A 22,500-nucleotide genomic window follows, 5' to 3' on the forward strand; every position below is an offset into this window, starting at 1 on the left:
ATAAACCGATCGCCAAGCCCTGGTCATTAAATGTCATGAATTAAAAGTGAAATCTGAACAAATCATTTTCCTACCGGAGGGATTGTGTCCAGGAAAATTAATAAATACAGCAAAGGGGCTGCGTGGAGGGGTGTAAACGAAGGAGCAAAAAGAAACCCAGAATAATCAATCGTGTTGTATGTTTTGAATGTCATTTTATCACTTATAATGTTCCGTCAGACTCCACCATATTAACCAAATGATCTATCAATCGGATTGAGAAATAGAAACATCCCACGGGTGGTTTGAAACGTTAGGAAGACGCAAGAAGAGCTTGTTTCAAAATTTTACAAAAACTTAGATCGATTGAACTCCATACGGATACAAAAAAAAAAAAGAAAAACACAGAAGAGTACAACTTTAGCTAATAGTAAATGGACGAGAGACGAATAAGAGACGAAAAAATTACCCGGAACATGCAATGCGAAGTGGATAACACGCACTGTGGAGTAAGTAAAAGTGCACAGTCTTCGATAAATATTTCACACAAATACGCGCTCCGCGATTGGTTCTCATCCACCCCAATAAAAAAGCATACAATATCGATTTAATCAAGTAGTGAGCAGCTGTATAAATAGCATGGCAAACGCTAAAAGAACTCATCGTCACTGAGGAAGAAGCATTTTAAACTTGAAAAAAGTTCGCCTCCGGAGAGAGAGGATAGCGGGGATTCTCGAACATCAGACACGTACTACAATACATGATAAGATATGAAGAGCAGAAGCGGTGTATGAAAGCGAAAATAAATCAAATATTTTTACAAACTATTCATAAAGAAAAGTTCCATCCCTTGCGCTCTGTTGGCCGCTGCGATTCATTGCACTGCTGTCAAAAGAGTAACCAAAAAACGGGAAAGTCTGAAAGCAAAAAGAGGTACATTTTTACGTAATATACATACGGCGTTGAAGGTGTTAGTAAAATTGGAACCAAACATTAAAGCGAGATATGAAAAATGGCAGTAAGAGGAGAAACATGTCAGTGAACAAACGATAAAAGTGTTTCTCTACTGAGACATGATCACGCGGTCACTTTGCACTAATCATAGGACGGTAGCGTGTATCCCAGCTCCTCCCTTCATTTTGAGATCCTACCTTTCCGGTAACTTACAATCTGAATCGGTAAATGAACAGTAAATTATAAGCTCGTTAAGTAAGCAAATTTAAATAGTAACCTATCCGTTCGGGAATGGGGGAAGGTGGTGAGCAAGATACGAGTGCAGCATACAGTAGCGGCAGAATAAGTCAAACAAACAAACAATATATAAATGTGTGTAAATACATGGGTAACGGAGGGAAAGTGGAGCATTAAAATATGAAAATGGAACAAAAAAACAGTAATAAGAGAGAGAGAGAGAGACAACAACCTTTAAATAAAGTGAATCTTATGTAAAACAAGACAGAAAGGCGTATAGAAGACGTTTCTCTTTTCATAAAATAAGACATTGTATTAGCTACTTTCATCCTTGCACTTCTTCATTGAACATTCTCATGGGTGTTGGGGGTAGTCTAAATCCCTTCTAGGCTGTTGGATGTGTGCCGTTTCACTGCCTTTGACTAGTGTTTCGGACACATTCGTTTCGGTTTCTTCTGTTCTCTCTATTTTTTAGCCCTCTCTTGCTATGCCACACCTTTGTTTCGCTTTCTTGTACCTTCCTTTGTGGCAGTAAAAAGCCTTAAAACAAAACTTTCTCCAGATGTTTCATTGTGTCGCGTGCGCACGTGATCCTATACTGTTTCCTAACACTGTTGGCCACTTTATTGGACCTAATGGTATTTACACATAGCATACACTTACACAAACCTACAGGATTAAAATGCCAGCCAACAACGATGCACAGAACAGAGCACCAACAGCCTGGCTGGCCTGGGTCTCTCCAATTGTTCCCGAGAAATGCAATCCATACCGGCCCGTCAGCCGGATTGTGGACATTCCGAACAACTTTTGCTACCAACTACTATATACATCACCCTGCTGCCCAGGGTGGATACCAAAATTATTTGTGTTTGTGTTGCTTAAGTAGCGGCAATATCTGAGGAGGATGATTTACGTACGGGGGAATAAGGAGGTTGGTTTTTTTTTTATAAAGGTAGATAACATTCGTGACGATCTTAGTGCCTGCTCTCTCTTGATCTAATCGTAGAGCTAAGCTACGGAATGCAACGGTAAAACGTAGCAGCAGCAGGTCATTTAGTCCAATTTTAGACACTCGCTAAAGAAGCGACCGAGCGTGTGGTAAAGATGAGGCCGAACGCCAGCTAAGCTGTGATCCTCATCGGGGTAGCTCTGGATAGAGGAGAGGTAACAAACGAATCAGGACACGTTCAGATCATCCGTGGACACGGTTTTGTGCGCCTGTACTTACCACTTGTTTGAACATAATGTCGTGCGTTTCGAGGGCACGCGAAAGCTGCATTGCCTGCTGGAAGTGGACATTATCATCGAAGGTACCGTGGATCAGCAGGTAGTTACGGTTACGGAATCGATCGTATTGAGCCGTCAGGCGCGATTGTTCATAACCACGCTGGTTATCATCCCTCGGTAGTCCCATGTAACGCTCGGTGTAGATGGAATCTAAAACGGGAGAGTCAGTGAATCCCCTCAAGTTCCAGCCGCAATAACATCCTTTTGCTTACCGTAGAACGACCAATCGGTAACAGGGGCAACCGATGCGGCACACTGGAACACATGCTCCGTATCCTGTGCCAGTGCCATGGCGGATGCGTAACCACCGTAGCTCCAACCCCAGATAGCTACACGCTTCGAGTCGACGTATGGTAATCGTTCGGCCAGCTTCCGGGCACCGGCAATCTGATCCTCTATCTCGACTGTACCGAGCTTCCGGTAGATCTGGTATAGCAACTGATCACCCCGCAAACCACTGCCCCGACCATCGATCTTGGCGTACACAACGGAGCGGTTCGAGGCAAGATGCGTTCCCCAACCGATCGACCACGTACCGACAACGTTGGCCGAGTTGGGACCACCATACACATCGACCAGCATCGGGTGCTGGACGGCTGAACTGCTCGTGTTCACGGTGGGCGGTATCAAGAGCAACGCCTTCGCCTTATACCCATTATCTAGCTCGAACTCGTGAATCTCAACCCTGGGTACGGCCTTCCGCTTCAACATTGTCTCGAGCAGATTGTTCGATTCCCAAGCTTTGATCAACTTCAGTTCAACCTCTGGAAGAGAAAGGACAAGGACGAGGAATTAGCAACGCAGATTCCTTGCAACAAACACCTGATGAAATAGACTCACTTTTAGCCTCCGTTACACTCCAGTGGAACACGTGACTCCAGGGAATGTTGGGTCCTCGTGCCTCTAGCACCAGGTAGTTGCCAACCTTTGGACTAATCTGGGCATTGAAGAAGCTCTGCTTCTCTGCCACGCTCACATCGCAGGTCAGGCATTGAGCCTCCGCACCAACCCGTCCCTCGATGGCGTACACGTGCAGAACGTGTGACTCCTCCTCCGTGTTGGCCGTGTAGAAGATCATGTTCGTCTTCGCATCCCACTTGAGCAGATCTTGCACAACAAACTTGCCCTTCGTGAGGGCTTCCGCTGAGTTCGGTTCCGTGGTCGAGATCATGGTAATGTGCTTGAAACCACCGGCCGCGCCCTGGTTTTGAGAGGCAACTATCACGAAATGGGTTCCGCCTGCATTAAACATGGGTGCACTGAACAGATCCAGCCAACCGTCGGTTAGTTTGATCTCGTGTACCGTCTGGCAGTCGTTGGCCGGTGCAGTGGAACCGTTCGCCTTGCAGGATCGTATGATCGCATGGTTTTGCACTCGGTTTTTCCAGATCGTTATAAGCCGCTCGCTAGACGATGACCAGCCGACACTGGTAATGATGTGATCGTGGTTTGCATTCACCAGTTCACGCGGTGGTTCCACTTCCTGCATTTTGCGCTCCTGCAGATCGTACTGGAACAGATGGACGATCGGGTTCTTCGTACCCACCTTCGGGTAGTGCAGGGACAGCTCATGCGGATACTGATAATCCGGATTGCCCGGTGGTCCGTAGATTGGGATTTTCATGAGCGGCGTCTCGGTGTCATTGAAGCGAATGAATGCAATCTGGCGACCATCCGGTGAGAACCAGGTAGCGATGTTAGTCGAGAACACTTCCTCCTCGTACACCCAATCCGGGATACCATGGTAAACGCTTGGGCTGCCATCGGTTGTTATCTGGATCTCGGCTGCATCTGGCGACTGCCGGTAGTATAGGTTGTTCTCAAACACAAAGACAAACGAATGATCGGTTGGACCCCATTCAACCAGATTCAGTGGGCGCTGTAAATGAAAGGCAGTCTGTTAGCATAAATTCTAAGAAACGGAAATTACGAATCGTCTAACTTACCCTCGCACCACCAACATTCACCGGGATGATGCGCCTCGTGCTCAGCTCAACAATGTCGTAAATAGCGAGAAAACTATGGCGGAAGATCTTGCTGTAACCGCGAGCCACCAGCAGATAGTTCCCGTCCGGTGATAGATCAAACTTGAAGCCCTGTAAAAGCTGCTCATGTGCTGGTCCGAGCAGCGTTTTCGCATCGTTCTGTTCCGGATCGTAGAGCATCACCGAACTGAGATCATCCCGATAGATGATCTTACCGTTCGAAGTCCACGTACCCGTGAACCCCACGGCCGACAGTCTTCCCATCAGGATATCCTCGAGTGTGATCGGATCTCCGGATGCCACGATTGGTGCATTTTCTGGCGTGCTTCCTTCATCATCATTAGCGGCCGTCAGCATCACTACCAATGCGACGGCGATGACCGTGAGGATGAGGGCTAGCGTGCCGAGCAGCATATACCGCCGAAGGCTACTCTTGCCCGAACCAACCAGCTCCTTGCGAAATTAAAGGGGAAGAACACAACAAAAAAACAATCCACAGATTAGTTTAAAAACACTCATCATGACTTGACGATATCCGTCATTCATCTTCATCGGATGGCAGTACGTCAATTGTGGCCTGTTATTTCGCGGGCGAGCACTGGACCAGTCAATAGACACTTATCTTGATCATCCCTATCGCACCCCCGGCATGTGTCCTCTTCAAACAGTGTTATCAGCCTTGGTGATGGATTCACTGTAAAAAACCCACCATCCCTAAGCATTGTTGGTCGATTGGATGTACTTGATAGCATTTAAAGGTCTAATTGGCCAATTCGAGGTGCGTAGCGCTGGGCAAAAAACATTTTATCAAGCTACTTAGCGTGAGCCGCGTGATAAGTCGAGTGTTTCAGCTGTTCCGCAAGATTTCTTTGCCCAAACGCTCCACTCAAGAAAACTGTTGGATGCCCGGCCGTTGGAATAAGCCGTACGTTTATTCAACATAAAATGCACTTCCTAGGATCACATAAGCTCTGGTGTCCAGCACCAGCAGCGATTAGACCAGGCGCAGACAAGCTGCACGTCTAATGAGCCTTGGAGTTACGTTCGATCGTGGCACGCGGCGATCGCGTGTTAGCTAACCGTCGCGAACCGGCCACGATCCGAAAAACCAGTCAGCTACGGATCGTCGTGCTGGTCGTGTTTGCGCGCAATGACTCCACCAAACAGGTGGAACGAACTGGCTTTGCTGAACGAAGTAGGAAAGAATTATGATATAATTAAGCGACGACGCTGATGGACCACGCCACACTTCCGAAGGATGGACGGTTGATGACGATCCGAGTGCGAAATAATAAAAGCTAATTGTTTTCCTAACGTACACGACGGATGCGAGAAAGTGTCTGCACGATCTTGATCTAACGCAACAAAGCGATCGCGATTGAATTCACTCGCGAAAGGCAGATGGTTTGCGATGCTATTTAATATTCAGCACTCGCTCCTGACTGTTTATGCAACTTAGTGCAGCGCACATACCAAAGTGTACCCTGTGCTGCCCGATTGACCAACATCGGAAAGGGTGCGAAGAGCGCATTAACCCGATTACACCGATTTGAAGTGGCCGAAAGAATTGAAAAAACAAACATCAACCGGCCGCAACTAGGAGGGTTCGATCCGATCACGTATTTCATGTCCAGCGCTATGGGCTGTTACGTCATCGTCCACGTTACATAGTATCGCTAACTTGGCCTCGTTGTGCTAGCAAATTTTATTCGCACCCCTACTTTTCGTTGTTCGAGACTACTACTTTTCGTTGTTTCACTGTCAATCTCTTCGGTCATAAGCTATCTGCATATAATACCAGATTTGGTCTGGATTTTCTCAGCCATCTCCATGCTCTGGTATAAGCAGCAAGTCTTTTGCATGATTAAACATCCATTCCTGTGCGGGGCTAGTGGCCTATTATGAAACTGTTCAAAAATTACCTGGTCCGAATGTCCGATCTCGATCGAATTTCCACTGGATGCTGCCATGTTCGCGAAACGCCCGGGGCAGCTTTCACTTCACTTTTCCGAAACAACCCGCACACATACGGACACACACGCCCGCTTTACACTTTTGCTGCTATATCACGATAAGGAAGGGAATGGAAAATGAAGATATTGACCTTTTTCTTTGCTCTGTAGTAAGGTATCAATATGGACTTTTCATTGATTATTTCCAAAAATTTTCACTCGCGAAAGTGTATCGTACGCTGCCTGTGGTGCTGCCAACGTGGCTCATGGACGTCGAACTCCGGAATAAGCTGCATGATCTGGTGTGCCAGGGTGGTTCATCTGTTGTTACCCTTATGTCACACACAGACCCATCCGAGTGTTTTCGTAGTAATGGCTCTGTATTTATGTCTCTCAAATGTAGCAGCTGTACAAACAACTTGGGTGCGACCTCGGTCTAGCCCCAGATATCGAATCGCGTTGGCGGTAACACAGAACCACGAAATGCTTTTTTGTACTTGCTGGAGATGGTGTATCCAAATCAAACTTCACTTCCAATACCCTTCATTCCAGGCTTGTAGGTTGGTGAAAGTTTGGAAAGACAATCATATCGAGAAACCTTGCATGTCCATCAGGCGTGTCACGATGTCAGACCCCGGTGCCGGTGCCGGGAGGCACTTGCAACGTTATCTTGTCCAAATTTCTTTCCAATTAGAACGAGGCATGTTGTTGAACATCGACAACTTATCGGGACGAGATGGAGAGCGTTAGAATGACATCACACTGCGAGTGCTTTTCTATCACCGGTAATGCCGGATTCATGTGGCCGGTGGTGCACTTCCGCGAAACGCGCGCATCCTCGTCGTTGTTTTATCCAAGTAGCCATGTAATGGCCGCCGTTTGCGTGACAGACAGACAGACAGATAGAGCGTGAAACGTCACGGTACTCGTCATGGTCCCAGTCTGCTGGCAGTTCCGGAACAGTTAAATTGGCCTGGGTAATCGGATCGCTGGCGCCTGCTAGGGGCGGTTACAGTGGCCAAGCCGTGAAGTGATAATGAGGGGCGCTAAGCTCAACGATTAACTTCTTAAACAATCCCTGGCACACCATTATCCCACACCCCCTCGACTGGCCACGTTGTTTGCATGCTTTTTATCAAAAGTTTGAGCAAAAGTCCGGGTGTAGTTGTCGGTCGCGTGATACTAATTGGAGTTGGCCGGTATACAATGAATCACTGGCCGTGCAGTACACCCTCAGTCACCGTTCCACGTGGTTGATTACAGCGCCGCGAGATGAGTGAACCATTAGTTTGTTAGCTACTTTTTCCCGTGGCTGGTGACACATTGGGCCACTGGATAACAGGGGACGAAAGCTGTGACTGTGTGTATGACGTACGGGGTTCGAGACTGGAGATAATACGCATGATTCGCTCCAATTAAGACACATCTTGCGGGATACGTCACCGGAATTGGTTGAAACATTTGCTGGTTGGTCGAGAAAGAACTCAGTTCTTGTCTTGGAAATACTACATGGCACGTCATCTTGTAAGGTTGGGGGATTCGCGTCTGGTTCTGAAGAGCTTCAACAAGAGTACGGAACCAGTGCCCAATCTTCCTTCCAATGTTTCAATCAACACGATTCTCCACAACGACATCGACCGAGAGCAAAACTCCATAATCCATCGTGCGGCGTATGCGTTCTCAGTTCGATTAACATTAATTAACCTTTTTATGCCGTCTTCTCTGGCGGCGGCAGAATTGTGACTTAACGTATTCAATCTTTTCGATAATGCTGGCTGTGGCATCTTTCCACTGCTCTGTAATGAACTCTGGGCAACCAGACGAGTGGTCGATAGCACCGTCCCTTTGAATGTCATGCTGTTGCAACAGCTTTGAAAACGTTTGCATTTTTCATGGGCTTGGTCGCCAGGTCAGGCCACTTGGTCACACAAGCACACAATCCTTCATCAGCATCAACCCACCGTTAGCTTCCGGGAGAAGCAGCATCAGAGTGCCGTTATGGTAGATCCCTTGAGAGGGGACGACACACTGGGGCTAACCCATTAAACGCTTGGCACAGTAATCGCCCGATGCGCGAGCACACATCCTTCGGTTTCGCACCATCATCAGGCTGGCGCTATAAGGACCCTAAGGAGAATCAACGTCCCCCGCGCGTTATATGTCATTAAACTGGGCACTTATCACGCTCCAAAACCTCTCCCCCGGCAGCCGCAGGGTCGCCGCGTGATGTAAAGAATGCATTATTAATTCTCCAAGTTGTAACCACGCTGTTCTTCGTTCGGTTTTGTCTATCGCTTTATTGCAGTGTTTAAAGTCAATTCATTCAACCGGTTCTGTGTGGTTCCGTTTAATACAGCATCGGTAGCATCGGCAGCATCATCAGCGTCTCGTTTCAAAGGCATTCCTGCGTCAGGATGCCATATGTGTGTGTGTGTGTTGGGAGACGCTGGCAGGAATTTCTCAATTGATTTTTGAGGTTTTGATGCTGTCAGTCATCCAACGCTAATCATCGAACTCCGGATAACGCCTCATTGGCTGATGCGGATGACGATGCGAAAAAGGGTTCCTTCCTGCCACAGGATTACCCCATATAGGGGCCGGTACCGTTCCGGTATTTCACAGTTCAAAGGCAGTTTATATATGATTAGTTCACAATTTACGAACGTGGCCGTGACGTGATTTGCTTGTGTGACCGAACACGATTATCCGCTTTGTCCGAAACATGTGTTCGCTATCATGCAAATCGATATCGGTTCCCCTTTCCTTGTCACAATTATTACCACAGTGTCTCTTACAACTCGTAAAACAATCGATTGCTGGTCGTGCAATTGCGAGGGAAAGTTTAATTGAAACACTAGCCACCCAGACAGTGCTCGTGTTTCATACGCTCTTTCTCACGTGGAAGCTCGTCCACATCAATCAATTGTCGGTGGTCCGAGGGACAAAGTGTCGTTTACTATGATCCGTTGCTGTGGCGCACATCTTCTCTCCACCACCACACAGCAGGCAGGTCAGAGCCGTAGCCACTTAACACGTTAACCTTTTCCTATTTGATTCGATTCTTTGCCACGAACCAGCACTCCTTCTTCTCGGACGCAGCACGATCCTCTCAATCGGATCGCCGTTAGATGTTGAGCAAACGATCGCACTACTACGGTTACTATGATCGAAACACTCTGTCTCTCTTCGTTAGAATCGCATTTTGCAGCTTGTTAGTCAAAAGCGACAAAGTAGGCGAGCCCAGCTAACCATGTCGGACGGGCCTCTTTGTGGCTCCAGTTCATCGTAGCTGGCTTCGAATTCGAATTTAAAGTCCATTGACGGCGGTTCGACCAAAACGAGAGCACACCAAGGGCACGCTACCAAAGAAAAGTCCTCCAAAAATGCCAACAAATTCCACTCTCATCGAAATGGCATTGATGCACGGGGGGGTGTCTCGAAGGTTCAGCACCTTCGCTCAGCATCAGCTCTTCAGTGTGGTCGAAACCGGTTCTTCAACGTTTCCATGAACGCGCGACTATTGCGAGATTCCCGCCGGATCGCCAAAGCTCGTAGTCGTCGAGTTGCAAATAACCTTTTCGCCTTCGCATGTAACGGACCGTTCGTGAGGTTGCTGGAAGTGGTGGACATATTTGCTGGCTATACGGCATTCGACATCGACAACCATCACCTGTCGACCACTTAACGAGCGAGCGTTCTCGTATTGTCACCATCGTATATGCCATGATGTAACTCCGGGACTCGTGCATCAGATAGCGACAGAACACGTCGCCTCGCTCTCGTCGCCATGGCATCGCCTCTCTCTATCTCTCCTGAGGGGGGCAAGAATGTTGATTCGCTATCACGATAAACCTGGAATAGCGCAGTTCTGTTGCGGTGGAAGCACCATATCGAACCAAAGATTGTAGAGTAGTGAACGAATTAAAAGATTTGCGATCACTACTCGTAAGGGCGTTACTTTGACAACATTTGTTTTACGAGGAGATCGCTCTTATAAAACGCTCGCTCGTTGTTTATCAAAGGCTGTGGCTTCTCGGCCCAGAACGTCACTGTAACTGCTGCACCGTAGATGTAATCCGCGATACACCACAACCCACGAGAAGCGGGGTTTTTATGGATTTTAGTGTCCATTTTGTGCACGGTCACGTTTTGTGAGGTATGATTTATAGTTGCTGGGAGCTGGCGTTCAGTTCTACGTTCCCGTTCTGTTCTGCTGGAAGCGGAAGTGCTGCAGACACCACAGAATGGTAAGTGCGTGATGGCAGCGTCTAGCCAGACGTGGGACTGTTGCACCTTGGAATGCTTCATGTGGGAGAAAGTCACAGCCACAGCGCGAAATGTAAGGTTCTGGTCGCATGGATGATCCCCAAATTAGACAATCAAACGTCGACAAACTGACAAGCGAGCGTAGAACAGAAGTACAACATAGAAAAGGACACTTTAAAAAGGCCTGTATGGTTACAAAAACATCACATTATCTGTGGTTTGAGAGACATTTAACGTAGTTATGGAGGTGGTTACTAGGCGATATTAAATTAATTTTCATTTCACTCCAGCACACTAGGATGGACGATCAAAGGACACTACAGGATCGATCGTCTGCACACCATGGATCACCAAGCTGTTCCACAGGGGCTAATAACCGCAGTAAGGTACAGAATACACGCAAACACCGTCAACACCGCATAAACCTTAGTGCATGGCTCATTCCCTTTTTTTCTGGCCACACCAATCTGCACTGTAGAATGGCGGATTGGCGTATTTTAAGGTGCGTACACCACCTTTACTGACCACACACACCGTACGCACACACGAACCAACGACAATCTGGATCTGATCGTAAACCGGACGGACGACGGACGGAACGAACCCGCGCACCACACCGAACCGGACGGATCGAGTACTCGGCGTAAAGTGAATCTCCTGAGCTGCGGCCGTTTCGCGCCTCTCATCTTCGCTTCGGACCGGGGGGAGGTGGCCATCGAGCGAGCATCCAAGATAGATAGCTACCGAAAGCCGAGAGAGCACACGAGAGAGCGGAGCGGACGAATTTGTTGCGTTCGTGTCCCCACCAATCTGCATCTTCTCGCACGTACATCATCGGTGCCGGCCATATCGGGCTATCAGGAGCAGGAAATTAAAAGTCCATTAACGCATCATAATGATTCAGCCTTTTTTCGGGAGGTACAGTGTGTTAACTGTGGCACAACGGTTGAGGTTTACATTTGCACTTTGGCTGTTTGTTTCTACATCAGCGCCTCATTATAGCGATCGGCGAAGGGGCTCCATTATGCTCGATAAGTATGCCACTACTTTCCCAGTCAAGTGCAATTTTCCATCAATTTGCTGAATAGTGAAAAGTTCAGGAAACCGTCCTTCTCTGACCGTTGGTCATGCTGCCTCAAAAAATCAAAAGCCTTCGCGCGTCGGCCGAGAGCGGAACCTAGCATGCTACGACCGCATGGCTTACTCGGACACGAACGACTCCACGAGCGAAACTTCTCTCGCGGAGATGTAAACAACGACTTGTTGCCGATTGCTGCCCCAAACGCGACGTGACCAGTTGGAGAAAGTCCCCACCGAGTGGCCACCAACAGCGTCGTCGACGTCAGCGTCGGTCAGTCAACGTTGACAAACTGCTTAACCGTTCGGTAGTTTGTGGGTTTGGTTTCGATTTCAAATTGCATTCTGCGTTGCAGTCATCGGTGCGTAGCCACAGCTTTCCCCCTGTGTCAAGGTTGGTCCGTCCAATCCCAGAGATGCTGGATACATGGCGGTTGCAATTAAGCCGGCCTCATCGACACGATGACCGCCCCCACTTGTCGGGCCTTTGTCTGCATCTCTCTGAAGATTGCGGGTTCTGCGGGTGAGGAGAGCATGGCATCTCTCGCGCCACTAATCAGGATGACGGCAATTATGGACACGCGGGCCTTAATTGCTGCTGCCCAGCATGGGCTGGCATGGTGGGATGATTTCTGAACCAAGATATGGCGCCAAAAGCGTGCCACGCGCTTCTAATTGTTCTTGAAGGTCCACGACATAGCAGAATCAATAGGTGATCATGTCTCTGTTTGAACTAGTGATGGGCAAAACAGGCCTCAGCCCTGAATCGATTCCTGACGATTCCGGTAGGTTGTGACGGGAGGTGAGGACGGCGAGGTTCAATCTCAACATCAATGTTTAACTCTGTAATTCATTCATTGTGACCTTCGCTCTATTAAACAACGAGTGAGGTTGTTAGGTATTGCAGCAAATAGCTCATAATTTTCACGGTCAATAAATACCATGCCAAAACAAAAAAGCCGCTAACTCCTCTTTAATGTAAAAGAAACGCAAATGGCAAATGGCTATACCAAAGCAGAAGCACAGTCACTGCTGCGCCGTACTTCCCCCCTGATATTCCCGGAATCGATCTGGGTCGGAGTCGACTCGGGCTCGAAGGCGGAATCGACTCCGTTTTTTTTGCAGGCGGAATCGGAGTGGAATCGTGGGTGCGATTCCGAGCGCCCATCACTAGTTTGAACACTTGTGTGCAGTGCCACGTGGTTTCGGTTGTGTATTCAACAAGTACTCGCACGCTTAATGCTTTTCAGTTATGGGTTTCTTGTCAAGGTCACGGAATAATGACTAGAATTCTTAGGAATTCGTTTGATAATCGGTGGTTCCGCTTCAAATATTCTTTTGCAAACTGAACGAACTAGGATTAGCGACGTCATGGCGGCGTGGGTTGGTTCGATAGCTTCTTTAATTGATTTGTAACAAGACAGCAGGTCTAGATTTCTTGCTAGGATGAATGGATTTGATCAGAGTTTCCATTTAAATAATCTGAAGGATCTAAGGAGTCAAATGATATTCAGAATTTTACTATATGATACTATTTCACTGTTAAAAATAATCAAACCGATAAGGAATCTTAGTGTAAGTGTTCTTATCACTTACTTAGTGTAAGTGTTAAACCAATAATTTAATCAAAATATAAAAATTTAAATTAGTGCCACCGTTTTTGCTAAAACCTGCCCCTGACCTGGACACATTGTCATGGCTTGGATACCTTTTCTGGCAGTGGGAATCATGCTGCCCTCATTGTAGCACTATTGTGAAAAATGGTGGCCACAAACAATGCAAAAGAGGCGTGTGGAAGCTCAAGTTTGTCGTTACATAGTGTACACCAACACGCCCGGAGGCGTGTTCGTTATCATTGTGCTCAACAGGTTTTGTTTGGTGTAGTTGCTTGCTGGTTTATCGCCTATTGCTATTACCTGGTGGTACATTTCAATTTTCCGGCCTCGTTGCAGTGGTTCGATGTCTACGATGGTACCGTCACGCCATCGACCACTGGGTACCGGTGTGTCACTTTCCTCCGACGTTCCTTCTGCTGCAACCGCGGGGTCTTCTGGTTCCGAGTCGCTGCTATCTGACACCAGGTCGCTCGTGGCCAATCGTTGATACTCGGCGGAGGTTTGCCGAGTGGCTCTACTCATAGCTCAGCCCGTTATTGGGTTTTAGGACTGCTGCGGGAAAAGGGATCACACCAAGGATGCTGCTTTAAGGATCCTGTTCCTGTCGAGCACACTGCAAATGCTCATATTCCTACGAGACCCATGGAACGGTGTTTTCACGATCTGAAGAACGAAAATAAAAAAAAAACCAATTTTTTGCTCCTTTAAAAGGGATCCATGCTTTAAAGTTATTTAACTAACTCCTTAGGGCACCCGAATGAAAAAAGAACTGTGCACTTCGCCGGATGGATAAAATAGGAAATTAAACCAACCTTGGAAAAAGCGAGGGTAGCGACTAAACGATGCCGGCCTGCCTATCGTCAGTCTACCGGATTTCATCTGGGCTGTGACTTATCATCGCATCTCCCTCGTCTTCGCTTGGGCGAGCATGAAAGACGCGAATCATTAAAAGTGCCCTGCGCGACAACCGAAAGCTGGTGAGCATTGTTCGCACGCTTGGCAACGGACAGCATGGCTTCGCTTGAGCGAGGCAAAAGAGGGAATTTCCTCGAGGGGTTGCCTTACCGGTTCCCAGTTTAAAGTGAGGAACAAATTATGAAAGATATTACCGAACATAATGACTGTGGCGAAAGAACGAGGACTGGTGCTTCTTAAGTTACTTCGTTTTCCAGTTGTATTAGTCTTGAAGGCACGAGACACTCTCACTAGCTTACATAAACATCTAAACACAATCTCCGTCCGGCTGTTTGCGATAGTAGGGATCGGCCACGAAAAGGGCAAGCCTCCATTTTTACACAGATTGTAGAGCCCAATCAACAAGCGTCTAGGTACAAGGTAGCGCACAAGCTGGTAGTGTAAATATCGCCACATCTCTACGTCTAACGGGTCTTCCCCAGTCACCATATTGCACCACGTGCATCAGCAACCTTCACTGGCTGGTCCCAGCTGAGTACACCACATACACTACGAAAGTGAACGCGCGACTGTGAGTCAACGTTGCAGATACGACCGGAGAACTTGAAGAAACTGATGATTGGACTTTTCGAAAAAAAAGTACACTCCGAATTTCATCCCACGATCGCGCGTCTTGGTGCAATCTTCAAACAAAAACAAAACGATCCCACCTCTTTTGTCGACGCGCACACACATCGACGTAGAAGATCAGCCTCGGGGAGGACGCTGATTGACCTCAAAATCTTCGCACACCGCAACCAACCACTTGAAAGTGTGCGCCACGGATCTGCCGTCGCGGTTTCACCTTGAGAAGACGCGAGAGATGCTCGTACCGGATCACACCGGATGATGATCATTTTTTCCACGTCGCAATGCCATCGAAAACCGCAAACCACATGAAATTGAGATCTTGCGGCAACAACCGTAGATACATACCACAAGTTTGCTTGCAGGTGGTCAGCGGAGTAGCCCCTGGTTAGTATTCGGTAGTAGGCTATGCTTTCTTCCTTGCTCACAGCATTCTTCGATTACATCTGTTTCACGCACACTCGTGTTCAGTACTGTGATGATATCACGGTAATGATCCTGCTGCGGAAGCAACGAGCTACGTAACGAGCACTACGACGCACGCGGAACGAATGTGTACACAGCGTCGGCGGCACTGGTGGTGCATGCCAAGAATGAAGCACTATACCCCCGCCCTACCGTTTGCAAGTTGCCCAAGATTTCACTTTCCACTTGGAGCACGCGAAACCGTTCGTAAAACACGTTCTCTTCCCTAGGTGGCGCGCGAACTTGTAAGTCCACCCAGCATCGACGGTATCGCGGCCACAGCACCAGCAGCAGCAGCAGCGGAGACAGCTGAGCACTCTTTTCGAACCGGTTGAATGGAGCAGCTTTGTGTTCGTCGCTACTGGCTGAGAGTGACGATGACGACAATGTGTTTTGGTTTGTTGTGGAGGCTGCCTTGGGAGAGCGCAACATATGGCGAGATAGGGGTTTTTTCACCCAACAACCGTTCCTTCGGTTGGGTTGAAGCAAAAGTGTTGTTTTCGCGAGGCTAATCAGCGCAGCAGCCACAATCATTGGTTACTTTGTCCTTTATGTGTTATGAGAACAGTTTTAGTTTGGATAGAAAGAATGTGAACCACACAACATTTTTCAAAAAATTCTCCAACACATTTAGTTTAGCATTTATCACATTTTTTTTTGAAAAAAAACGCTCCTCGCCAAGCATCCGGGCAAGATTTGAAACTGGAATCTTCTATTCCGCAATTAGACACATTACCAACGAATAAAACTTCGAATAAGATCACTTGTGTTCGTATTAACTAACAGAAATGTATTTAATTGACTACCTAGTCACTTATTATTGATTTGAATATTTTGTTCTAAGTCTTAAGTTTTTGTTCACGATACATACCTGGTTAGCCGACAGTTGAACTGTTCTAGGATCCACACTATCGAAGTTTTCGTGATTGAGTGAGACCTGTTTAAGTCTTGTCTTCTTCATCGGGTCATCGCGAAAGAAGTGAAAAGTTCAGCAATTTAACCTACGCATCCATATTCATGATGACTGCAAGGGTAAACGCTTTCTTTGGTACGGACATCCGGGGCAGTCAGTCAAGCGTGCAGAAAAGGGTTTTGCATTCCGACCCCCGCCCACCCGTCCACTGTTCCACTAACTAGTTGAGACAGGCGGCTGAATAGATGATGCTGAGACGAACAACCGTGATGATAAGGTTTATGGGTGCTCCATAAAACACTTCGCCTTCCTTCTAAAAAGTACGTTGGTGGTGTTGACTATCGATTTCTAATTATACCGAGACAGAGGCAGGAAGACCATAAACGTCAATGGGAAATTACAAAAGCACAAGCTGTGGGATGGAGGAAAAATAGTGATATTTTTCTAAGAGAACCATGGGCCATTCTTTTTTCTGTTTCCAACGTTCCAGCTCTGCACCTGGACCAAACATGCAGAACCTTTATTCTGTTATATTTTTGCGCTCAACAGCCGGTTAAATGGGGAATATAAATAAATATATATGCATTCCTGCTACACAATAGATTAGATTATTGGAATATAATGTCGCCTGTTGTCTCGCGGTTGTCAGTGGAGTAAAATGAATTAACCGTGAGCATAGTGCTAATGCTGCTGCTGCATGGTGCAACACACGATAACGAAATGCTGCTTAATTTAGAGACGCAAACGTAACAATAATTTGGCATGCATTTCCTCCTAAAGCATACGCAGGTTCTCGATCACGTTGCTGCCTATCATCCTTTTAGCTTCCACAGTGGATCGAGATCTTTGAATGGATCGTTGTTGGTCTCCTCCTTCACTGTACTGCTCACCGCTTGGGCTGATTTCATTTGATACGACGTCAATATGCCACCTGTAACCGGGTGAAAACGTATTAATTACAGATCATCAACCGGTTTTAGAACGGGGGAACGTGTCGCTTACGTTTGTTCAGAATGCTGTGACCATGGCTCAGTACGATCTGATAGGAAAACTGAATGAAGTTCGGATCACGCAGTGCGCCCTTCCGCTGGCAACAAATCCGGTACCATATGTCGATTACATCTACAAATGAACAAGTATGAGCATGGATTGCCGTGAGTCAGTAACGCTAACCACCAGGATCAATAAGAAAACGTACTTATCAACAACGGTTTACGTGTTTGCGTAGCCAGAATGGTGATGATGGCGATCGTGATCAAACTGGAACGATCGGTTCCGGTCAAACAGTTCAGCACCAGCGGACGTAATTGGACAGTCTTTTGATCTAACGGTTGATTGTACTGCCGATAGGTGTCGATCAGATTTTGGGCTACACCTAGCATATGTTCGGCTGAGTTTTTAGGCCACAGCTTCGGTTGCAGGAGTGCCACAGTAAGGGAATAATCAGAGCCAAGCATCTGGATACGCAGCGTTCGTTCGGTACAGTGCGTAAGATCGAATTGCTTCACGAGTGTTACCGATACATCACCGTAGCTCAACTCTTTCCCCGTGTCCGTTGGCCAGAAAGGATCTAGAAGCTGTAAAGTTCAGAAAGAGACGAGATTAGCACGTACGATGAAATGTGATTCCAAACAGATGCTACTGCCGTACCTCATTTGCCGTGTGAAGACAGACGATCACGTTGGCCTTCTGGGACCAGACCATATTCCAGAAATCGTTTACTGTGTTCGGGAGCGGCGTCTGCGCCAACACAAAGTTTGGACATCCAAAGCCAAGATCCTGTAGGAAGCAGACAAATCAAACGCTGTTATGATATACTTGCAAATGGGAGTGTTAGGCTACACGAAGTAATGACATTCTTTTTTGGTTTTATATTTTATTGCAAAAGTTTCGCTTCCTCTAGTCTGCAAATAGACAAAACTTACCAATTTAGGATCCATTTTCAACTTTTTTTTCGAGATTTTTTCATTTTTCAAGAGTAAACATTTGAGAACAAAATCAGAAAACAAACGGTTAAAAAGATGGGAACGGAATCGAATTGTTGAGTTACAAAAAAGGAAAGGCGAAGAACTCTAGCTTAGATTAAGCCTTTGCTAATACGCGTACGTCTAACGGGGTAGATGATCCTGGACAATACAAACCTTAACGTAAACAGCGTTGATGTAGTTATCCGTGTCCGTTGACAGCTGCACACGAGCGTGATCGTACGGGACACAGTCGATCGATCGATTCTTCTCCGGAAATAGGCGTGCCACGCTAACCTGTCGCTTGGATTCTTCCTTTACCTACGGATAAGAAATACATTAATCCAAGCTTCAAACCGGGCAAGCGGACTGCACCGAAGCTTACCAGTAAATCCTGTAGCTCCTTCCATTTACTATCGAGAGGCGTGGTACCGTTCAGCGTCTTCACGTTGATTGTTTCGACGAACTTTTCCAACCGTTCTACTTCCTTATGGAACCACTTGACGGTGGTAGCATCCTCGAAGGGGTCCGGTTTGACCGGGCGCAGAAACACGTTGTCCAGTGCAGTGGTCACACTGCCACTACCAGTGACAGTGGCCGTCGCACCACAGACCGAAGCACTATCCCAATCGAAACTGGAGCTCAGATCGGAACAGAGCGATAGATTGTCGAAGCTTGGCTTACGATCACCGAATGGCACCTGGGTGCTGGGTAGCGGCACTGCGGTACTGCTGCTGGTTGGTTCCTGTACTACCTCTCGCACCACAGCCGAGGTCTCTGGTATGACGGATTTTGTTGCCTTCGTTGGGGTCAGTACCTCACTCGCGACACCATCGTTCCCATCGATGACACTACCACTGACCATGGACGGAGTTAGCGATGGTTGCGGTTGCAGGATCGGAACGGAAATCGGAGGAAGGTTCGCCGGAGAAAAGTCAATTCCCGACAGCAGATCGATGTTACCGCTGCTGATGGAAGGTTTGACCGGTTGTGAGGCAACTTGCGCGGTCGGTTGCTGCGATGAGCTGGATGATATCGTTGTTGTGGTTGCTGCTGCTGGTTGCTGCTGTGGTTGTTGGTGCTGTTGAGAACCGGTGCTATCTACGTACGAGTTCGTGTGATGCGAGTAGTGTGTCACGTGGCCAGAATCATATGTCGGCTGCGGTTGTTGCTGCTGCTGGTGGTGATTGGCTGCCGCATTAGGTTGAGGTTGTGCCGGATCAACTTGTTGCTGGGAATATTGATTCGACTGGATGGTGGTATAGGTTGATGATTGATGGTAGTAGCCCGTCGGATTCGTATTCGTAGTATAGTAAGAGGAGGCATCAGCTGCTGTTGTTTGTTGGGTTGCAGTGTACCCTGCTTGGATTCCCGAAGATTGTCCTGCGATTGCTGGGCTGGCCGAAATTTGATACTGCTGCGCGGAAGAATCCACTGACGTTACGGACTGGTTCGGTGTGGCAACTGCCGCCGGTGTCTGGTGGGAACCTCCGGAGTACTGGCTCTGATACGAACCGGAAGCGTTGGATGAATCGTACTGGAAACCGCTCGTATACTCGTAGGTTCCCGTTTGCGAGTTGTACGAATAACCTGGATGGGAACCATAGGACGTTGTTTGTTCACTTTGATAAGGCCCCTGTTGTTGTTGTTGTTGTGGCTGCGATTGTTGGTAGTATTGTGCCGTGGCAGGATGCTGATAATGAGCTGGCGTTTGATTGTAATTCCCGTACGCATCCTGTACCGGTGGAATGGAGGTTAATGACTCGCTTGAGGAGACCTGTGGATAGTTGACATAGGCAACCGGATTTGAAGCAGCGGGATACTGCTGTTGCGTCAGCGTATTATAGGCATTCATTTGAGATTGAAGATTAGGGTACTGTGGTTGTTGCTGCTGTTGTTGATCCGATGTAGCACCGTATCCACCAGTGGTGTTGGTTCCACTTCCTGAAGCTACTCCATAATATGTCGCTTGTTGTTCGGTGTTGTGGGTGGATGGCTGGAGATTCATTGCGGAAAATTGCTGCGACAGCTGGGGCCATGACGGAGTTTGGCTTATGTCCGTCGAGGATGATGCGGTTGAAGGAGCTGGCGATGGTTGCTGCGCTACCGGGTTCGCGTACTGTCCATAATCGTAGTTGGTAGTGGGCTGCTGTTGTTGTTGTTGCTGCTGCTGCTGTGATTGCTGTTGGTAATAGTAGGCATTGTTGGTATTTTGATACAAAGGATTAGCGTAGCCTGTCGTCGGCTGCTGCGGTTGTTGTTGTGAAGCCGCATACTGCGAATAATCAAAGCCTGCTGCAGTGGAAGCGGAGGGTACACTACTTCCACCGTATGATTGCTGAGGATGCTGCTGCTGCTGCTGTGTGTAGTTACTGTAACCTGCACCGTATGAGTCCTGATAGTAACCACCGGATATGCCGGTACCACCACCTCCTGCAGTGCTCGAGCTTTCTGAACCAACCGGTGCTGGGCGAATGGATGGTAAATGTTTGTCTACTCCTGCAGCCTTTATCGAGCCAAGCGTAATGGTTCCGGCTTTCAGATAGTCCTTCAACTTTGTCCCACCACTGGAAGTCGTAGTGGTGGTGGATGTGCCTCCCGCTACCACCACTCCACCTCCATTGATCTCGTTCGTTCGCTTGGATACGTTGCTCGATTTGAGCTTCTGATTGCGCTCCTCGTTCTGCACATCACAAGCGGCCTTCACACGCGAATACAGCTTCTGGACATTGCTTTGCAGTTTGCGATAGAACTCGAGCCCTTTAGCACTCTTCGAAAGAAGATCTTGATACACATCGTATGAAGCTTGCAGCGAGGAGAAGAACTGATCGCGACGTGTTTTCGTATCGGAAAAGCCCTTTAGCGAAGGTGCACAGCGAGCGTACGCCTCGGTCATTGCCTTTAGTATGTTCGGCTGTGCTTTCATGTTCTGCTCCAGTAATCCCACCAGCTGATCGTGCTTCGCCAGCTCCTTTCTGAAGAGTTCTTCCATTTTTGCCTTTTGCTGCTCGGAACCAACACCATCGAGTGCGATCAGCTGTGAGGTGATGTCATCCTCCGTGATTTGGTGGCGCAGATCTTGATAAAGCTTCTCACGCTGGTTGCGCATCTCCTCCACCTTCGCCAGCATCCCGTTCAGCTCGCGGAACAATGTCTCATCGTAGTGTTCCGTACAAACCGGTATCTGGGCACGGATATCTGGCAGCGGCTGGGCGAGGATCTTCAGGTTTTGAACGTGTAAACCCATCGCCTTCCGTAGAGTATCATTGCTTTCACCTGCCTTATTGTGAGCCTCCTGATATTTGGCCAGCTCGCGTCCCAGCTCGACGATATGTGCACCACCGTTCGATCGTTGACCGATCTTCTGCTGATACCGATCCTCCTTGGCTTCATCGGCACGCAGCAGATTCTTGATCTCCTTCAGCGTAAGCTCAACCTCGGAGCATGTGTCCGCAAGCACGGCCATCGATTGCACCAAATCGGGAATGGCGTTCGGTTTGGCCTGCAGTTCCGCACAACGATCAACCAGTCCTTGTGGTAACCGTGTATCATTCGGTGCACCTGATACTTCCAGCTGTCGCAATCCGGATAAATTGAGCGAACTCATGAATGTCTGCAGCTCCGTATTTCGGTCTTCAACCCTCGCACCGATCGTACGAAGGATCGTTGCCTTCTCTTCACTGTAAAGTGAGCTGCTTTCGTGTGCTTTCATGGGAACGAGACGATGGAATATGTCTTCTCCCATGGACTCCGGATCGGTCACATTGAAGGCGATGCCATTGACCAGATTAGCGCCCTGCACAGCGGAAATCGCACTCAGTTCCGGCACTTCCTCGTGATAGATGAATTCGTTCTCGTTCTTGGCCGCCTTACGCTTCGCTTCGACGACGTCCATCGTGAACTGCAGTGCCTCGTCTACTTGCTGCTGGTTGGCCAAACCCTTCGCTTCCTTCCTGGCCTCTTCTAGCTTCTCGAAGGAAGCCTGATAGAGCGCCACACGCTCGCCCATCTTCTGCTGCTCCTCGGCCTGCTGGCCTTGGTACAGCAGCAAGATACAGGACAGGTACGATATCTTGAAGCGCACGTAACCACGCCATTCCTTGAAGGTTTTGCTACCGACAATGTCCTGCACACGACCACCGTCACCAACCTGCGTTAGCAACGCCGCCAAAGCCGAATTGTAGTAGCTGATGATCTGCGCTGTTACCTTGGCGATGATGCCCGACTTCCGGTTATCGCACAGGCTCTTCTCCATGATGC

The 22,500-nt window shown here is 48.0% G+C and overlaps 3 protein-coding genes and 1 long non-coding RNA gene across 12 annotated transcripts in view; 2 read left to right on the forward strand and 2 right to left on the reverse strand.

Moving 5' to 3' along the window:
* Positions 1-806, forward strand: part of LOC126578268 (sarcoplasmic reticulum histidine-rich calcium-binding protein-like) — a 3,360-nt gene extending 2,554 nt beyond the window's left edge. The window contains exon 1 of the mRNA XM_050240660.1: positions 1-806. This exon is cut by the window's left edge and continues 2,554 nt beyond it. The gene's annotated coding sequence lies outside the window, so the exon portion shown is untranslated.
* Positions 807-1,456: 650 nt separating this feature from the next.
* On the reverse strand, positions 1,457-15,627 carry LOC126578266 (venom dipeptidyl peptidase 4). Of its 8 annotated transcripts, none has more exons than XM_050240651.1 (7): positions 15,247-15,627; positions 13,657-14,019; positions 4,407-4,898; positions 3,301-4,339; positions 2,673-3,224; positions 2,402-2,610; positions 1,457-2,322 (listed from the first exon to the last, which is right to left on the reverse strand). In XM_050240651.1, the coding sequence occupies exons 2-7, from the start codon at positions 13,876-13,878 to the stop codon at positions 2,227-2,229; spliced, it is 2,610 nt and encodes an 869-aa protein (XP_050096608.1). In that variant the 5' UTR covers positions 13,879-14,019; positions 15,247-15,627; the 3' UTR covers positions 1,457-2,226. The 8 variants fall into 8 exon arrangements, with proteins under 8 accessions (XP_050096608.1, XP_050096609.1, XP_050096610.1 ...); XM_050240652.1 differs by lacking the exons at positions 13,657-14,019; positions 15,247-15,627 and adding exons at positions 6,368-6,506; positions 11,189-11,324; XM_050240653.1 differs by lacking the exons at positions 13,657-14,019; positions 15,247-15,627 and adding exons at positions 6,368-6,503; positions 11,189-11,318.
* Positions 6,517-11,214, forward strand: LOC126578270 (uncharacterized). Its single transcript, XR_007608387.1, has 3 exons — positions 6,517-10,644; positions 10,954-11,049; positions 11,142-11,214. It is a non-coding gene; the product is annotated as an uncharacterized LOC126578270 (long non-coding RNA).
* A 1,122-nt stretch (positions 15,628-16,749) lies between the features above and the next one.
* LOC126575498 (tyrosine-protein phosphatase non-receptor type 23) overlaps positions 16,750-22,500 on the reverse strand; it is a 6,592-nt gene continuing 841 nt past the window's right edge. The window contains exons 2-8 of one of the 2 annotated variants that reach the window (XM_050236215.1): positions 18,626-22,500; positions 18,418-18,561; positions 18,202-18,222; positions 17,927-18,055; positions 17,475-17,853; positions 17,279-17,398; positions 16,750-17,207 (exon numbers count right to left, since the gene is read on the reverse strand). The exon at positions 18,626-22,500 is cut by the window's right edge and continues 487 nt beyond it. In XM_050236215.1, the coding sequence (XP_050092172.1) occupies positions 17,089-17,207; positions 17,279-17,398; positions 17,475-17,853; positions 17,927-18,055; positions 18,202-18,222; positions 18,418-18,561; positions 18,626-22,500 (4,787 nt within the window). In that variant the 3' untranslated portion in view covers positions 16,750-17,088. The remainder of the gene's footprint in view (positions 17,208-17,278; positions 17,399-17,474; positions 17,854-17,926; positions 18,056-18,201; positions 18,223-18,417; positions 18,562-18,625) is intronic. The other variant, XM_050236216.1, reaches the window with a different exon arrangement.

Source organism: Anopheles aquasalis, chromosome 3 (assembly GCF_943734665.1).
Source record: "Anopheles aquasalis chromosome 3, idAnoAquaMG_Q_19, whole genome shotgun sequence".
NCBI lineage: Eukaryota > Metazoa > Arthropoda > Insecta > Diptera > Culicidae > Anopheles > Anopheles aquasalis.

What these genes read in the sequence shown, in the direction of transcription:
- LOC126578266 (XM_050240651.1), bottom strand. Translation starts at nt 13,878, where the DNA reads ATGAGTAGAGCCACTCGGCAAACCTCCGCCGAGTATCAACGATTGGCC. An exon ending in TACCGATTGGTCGTTCTACG is followed by an intron (nt 2,611 to 2,672) that starts GTAAGCAAAAGG and finishes CTCCCGTTTTAG; the next exon opens with ATTCCATCTACACCGAGCGT. An exon ending in ACATTATGTTCAAACAAGTG is followed by an intron (nt 2,323 to 2,401) that starts GTAAGTACAGGC and finishes TCCTCTATCCAG; the next exon opens with AGCTACCCCGATGAGGATCA.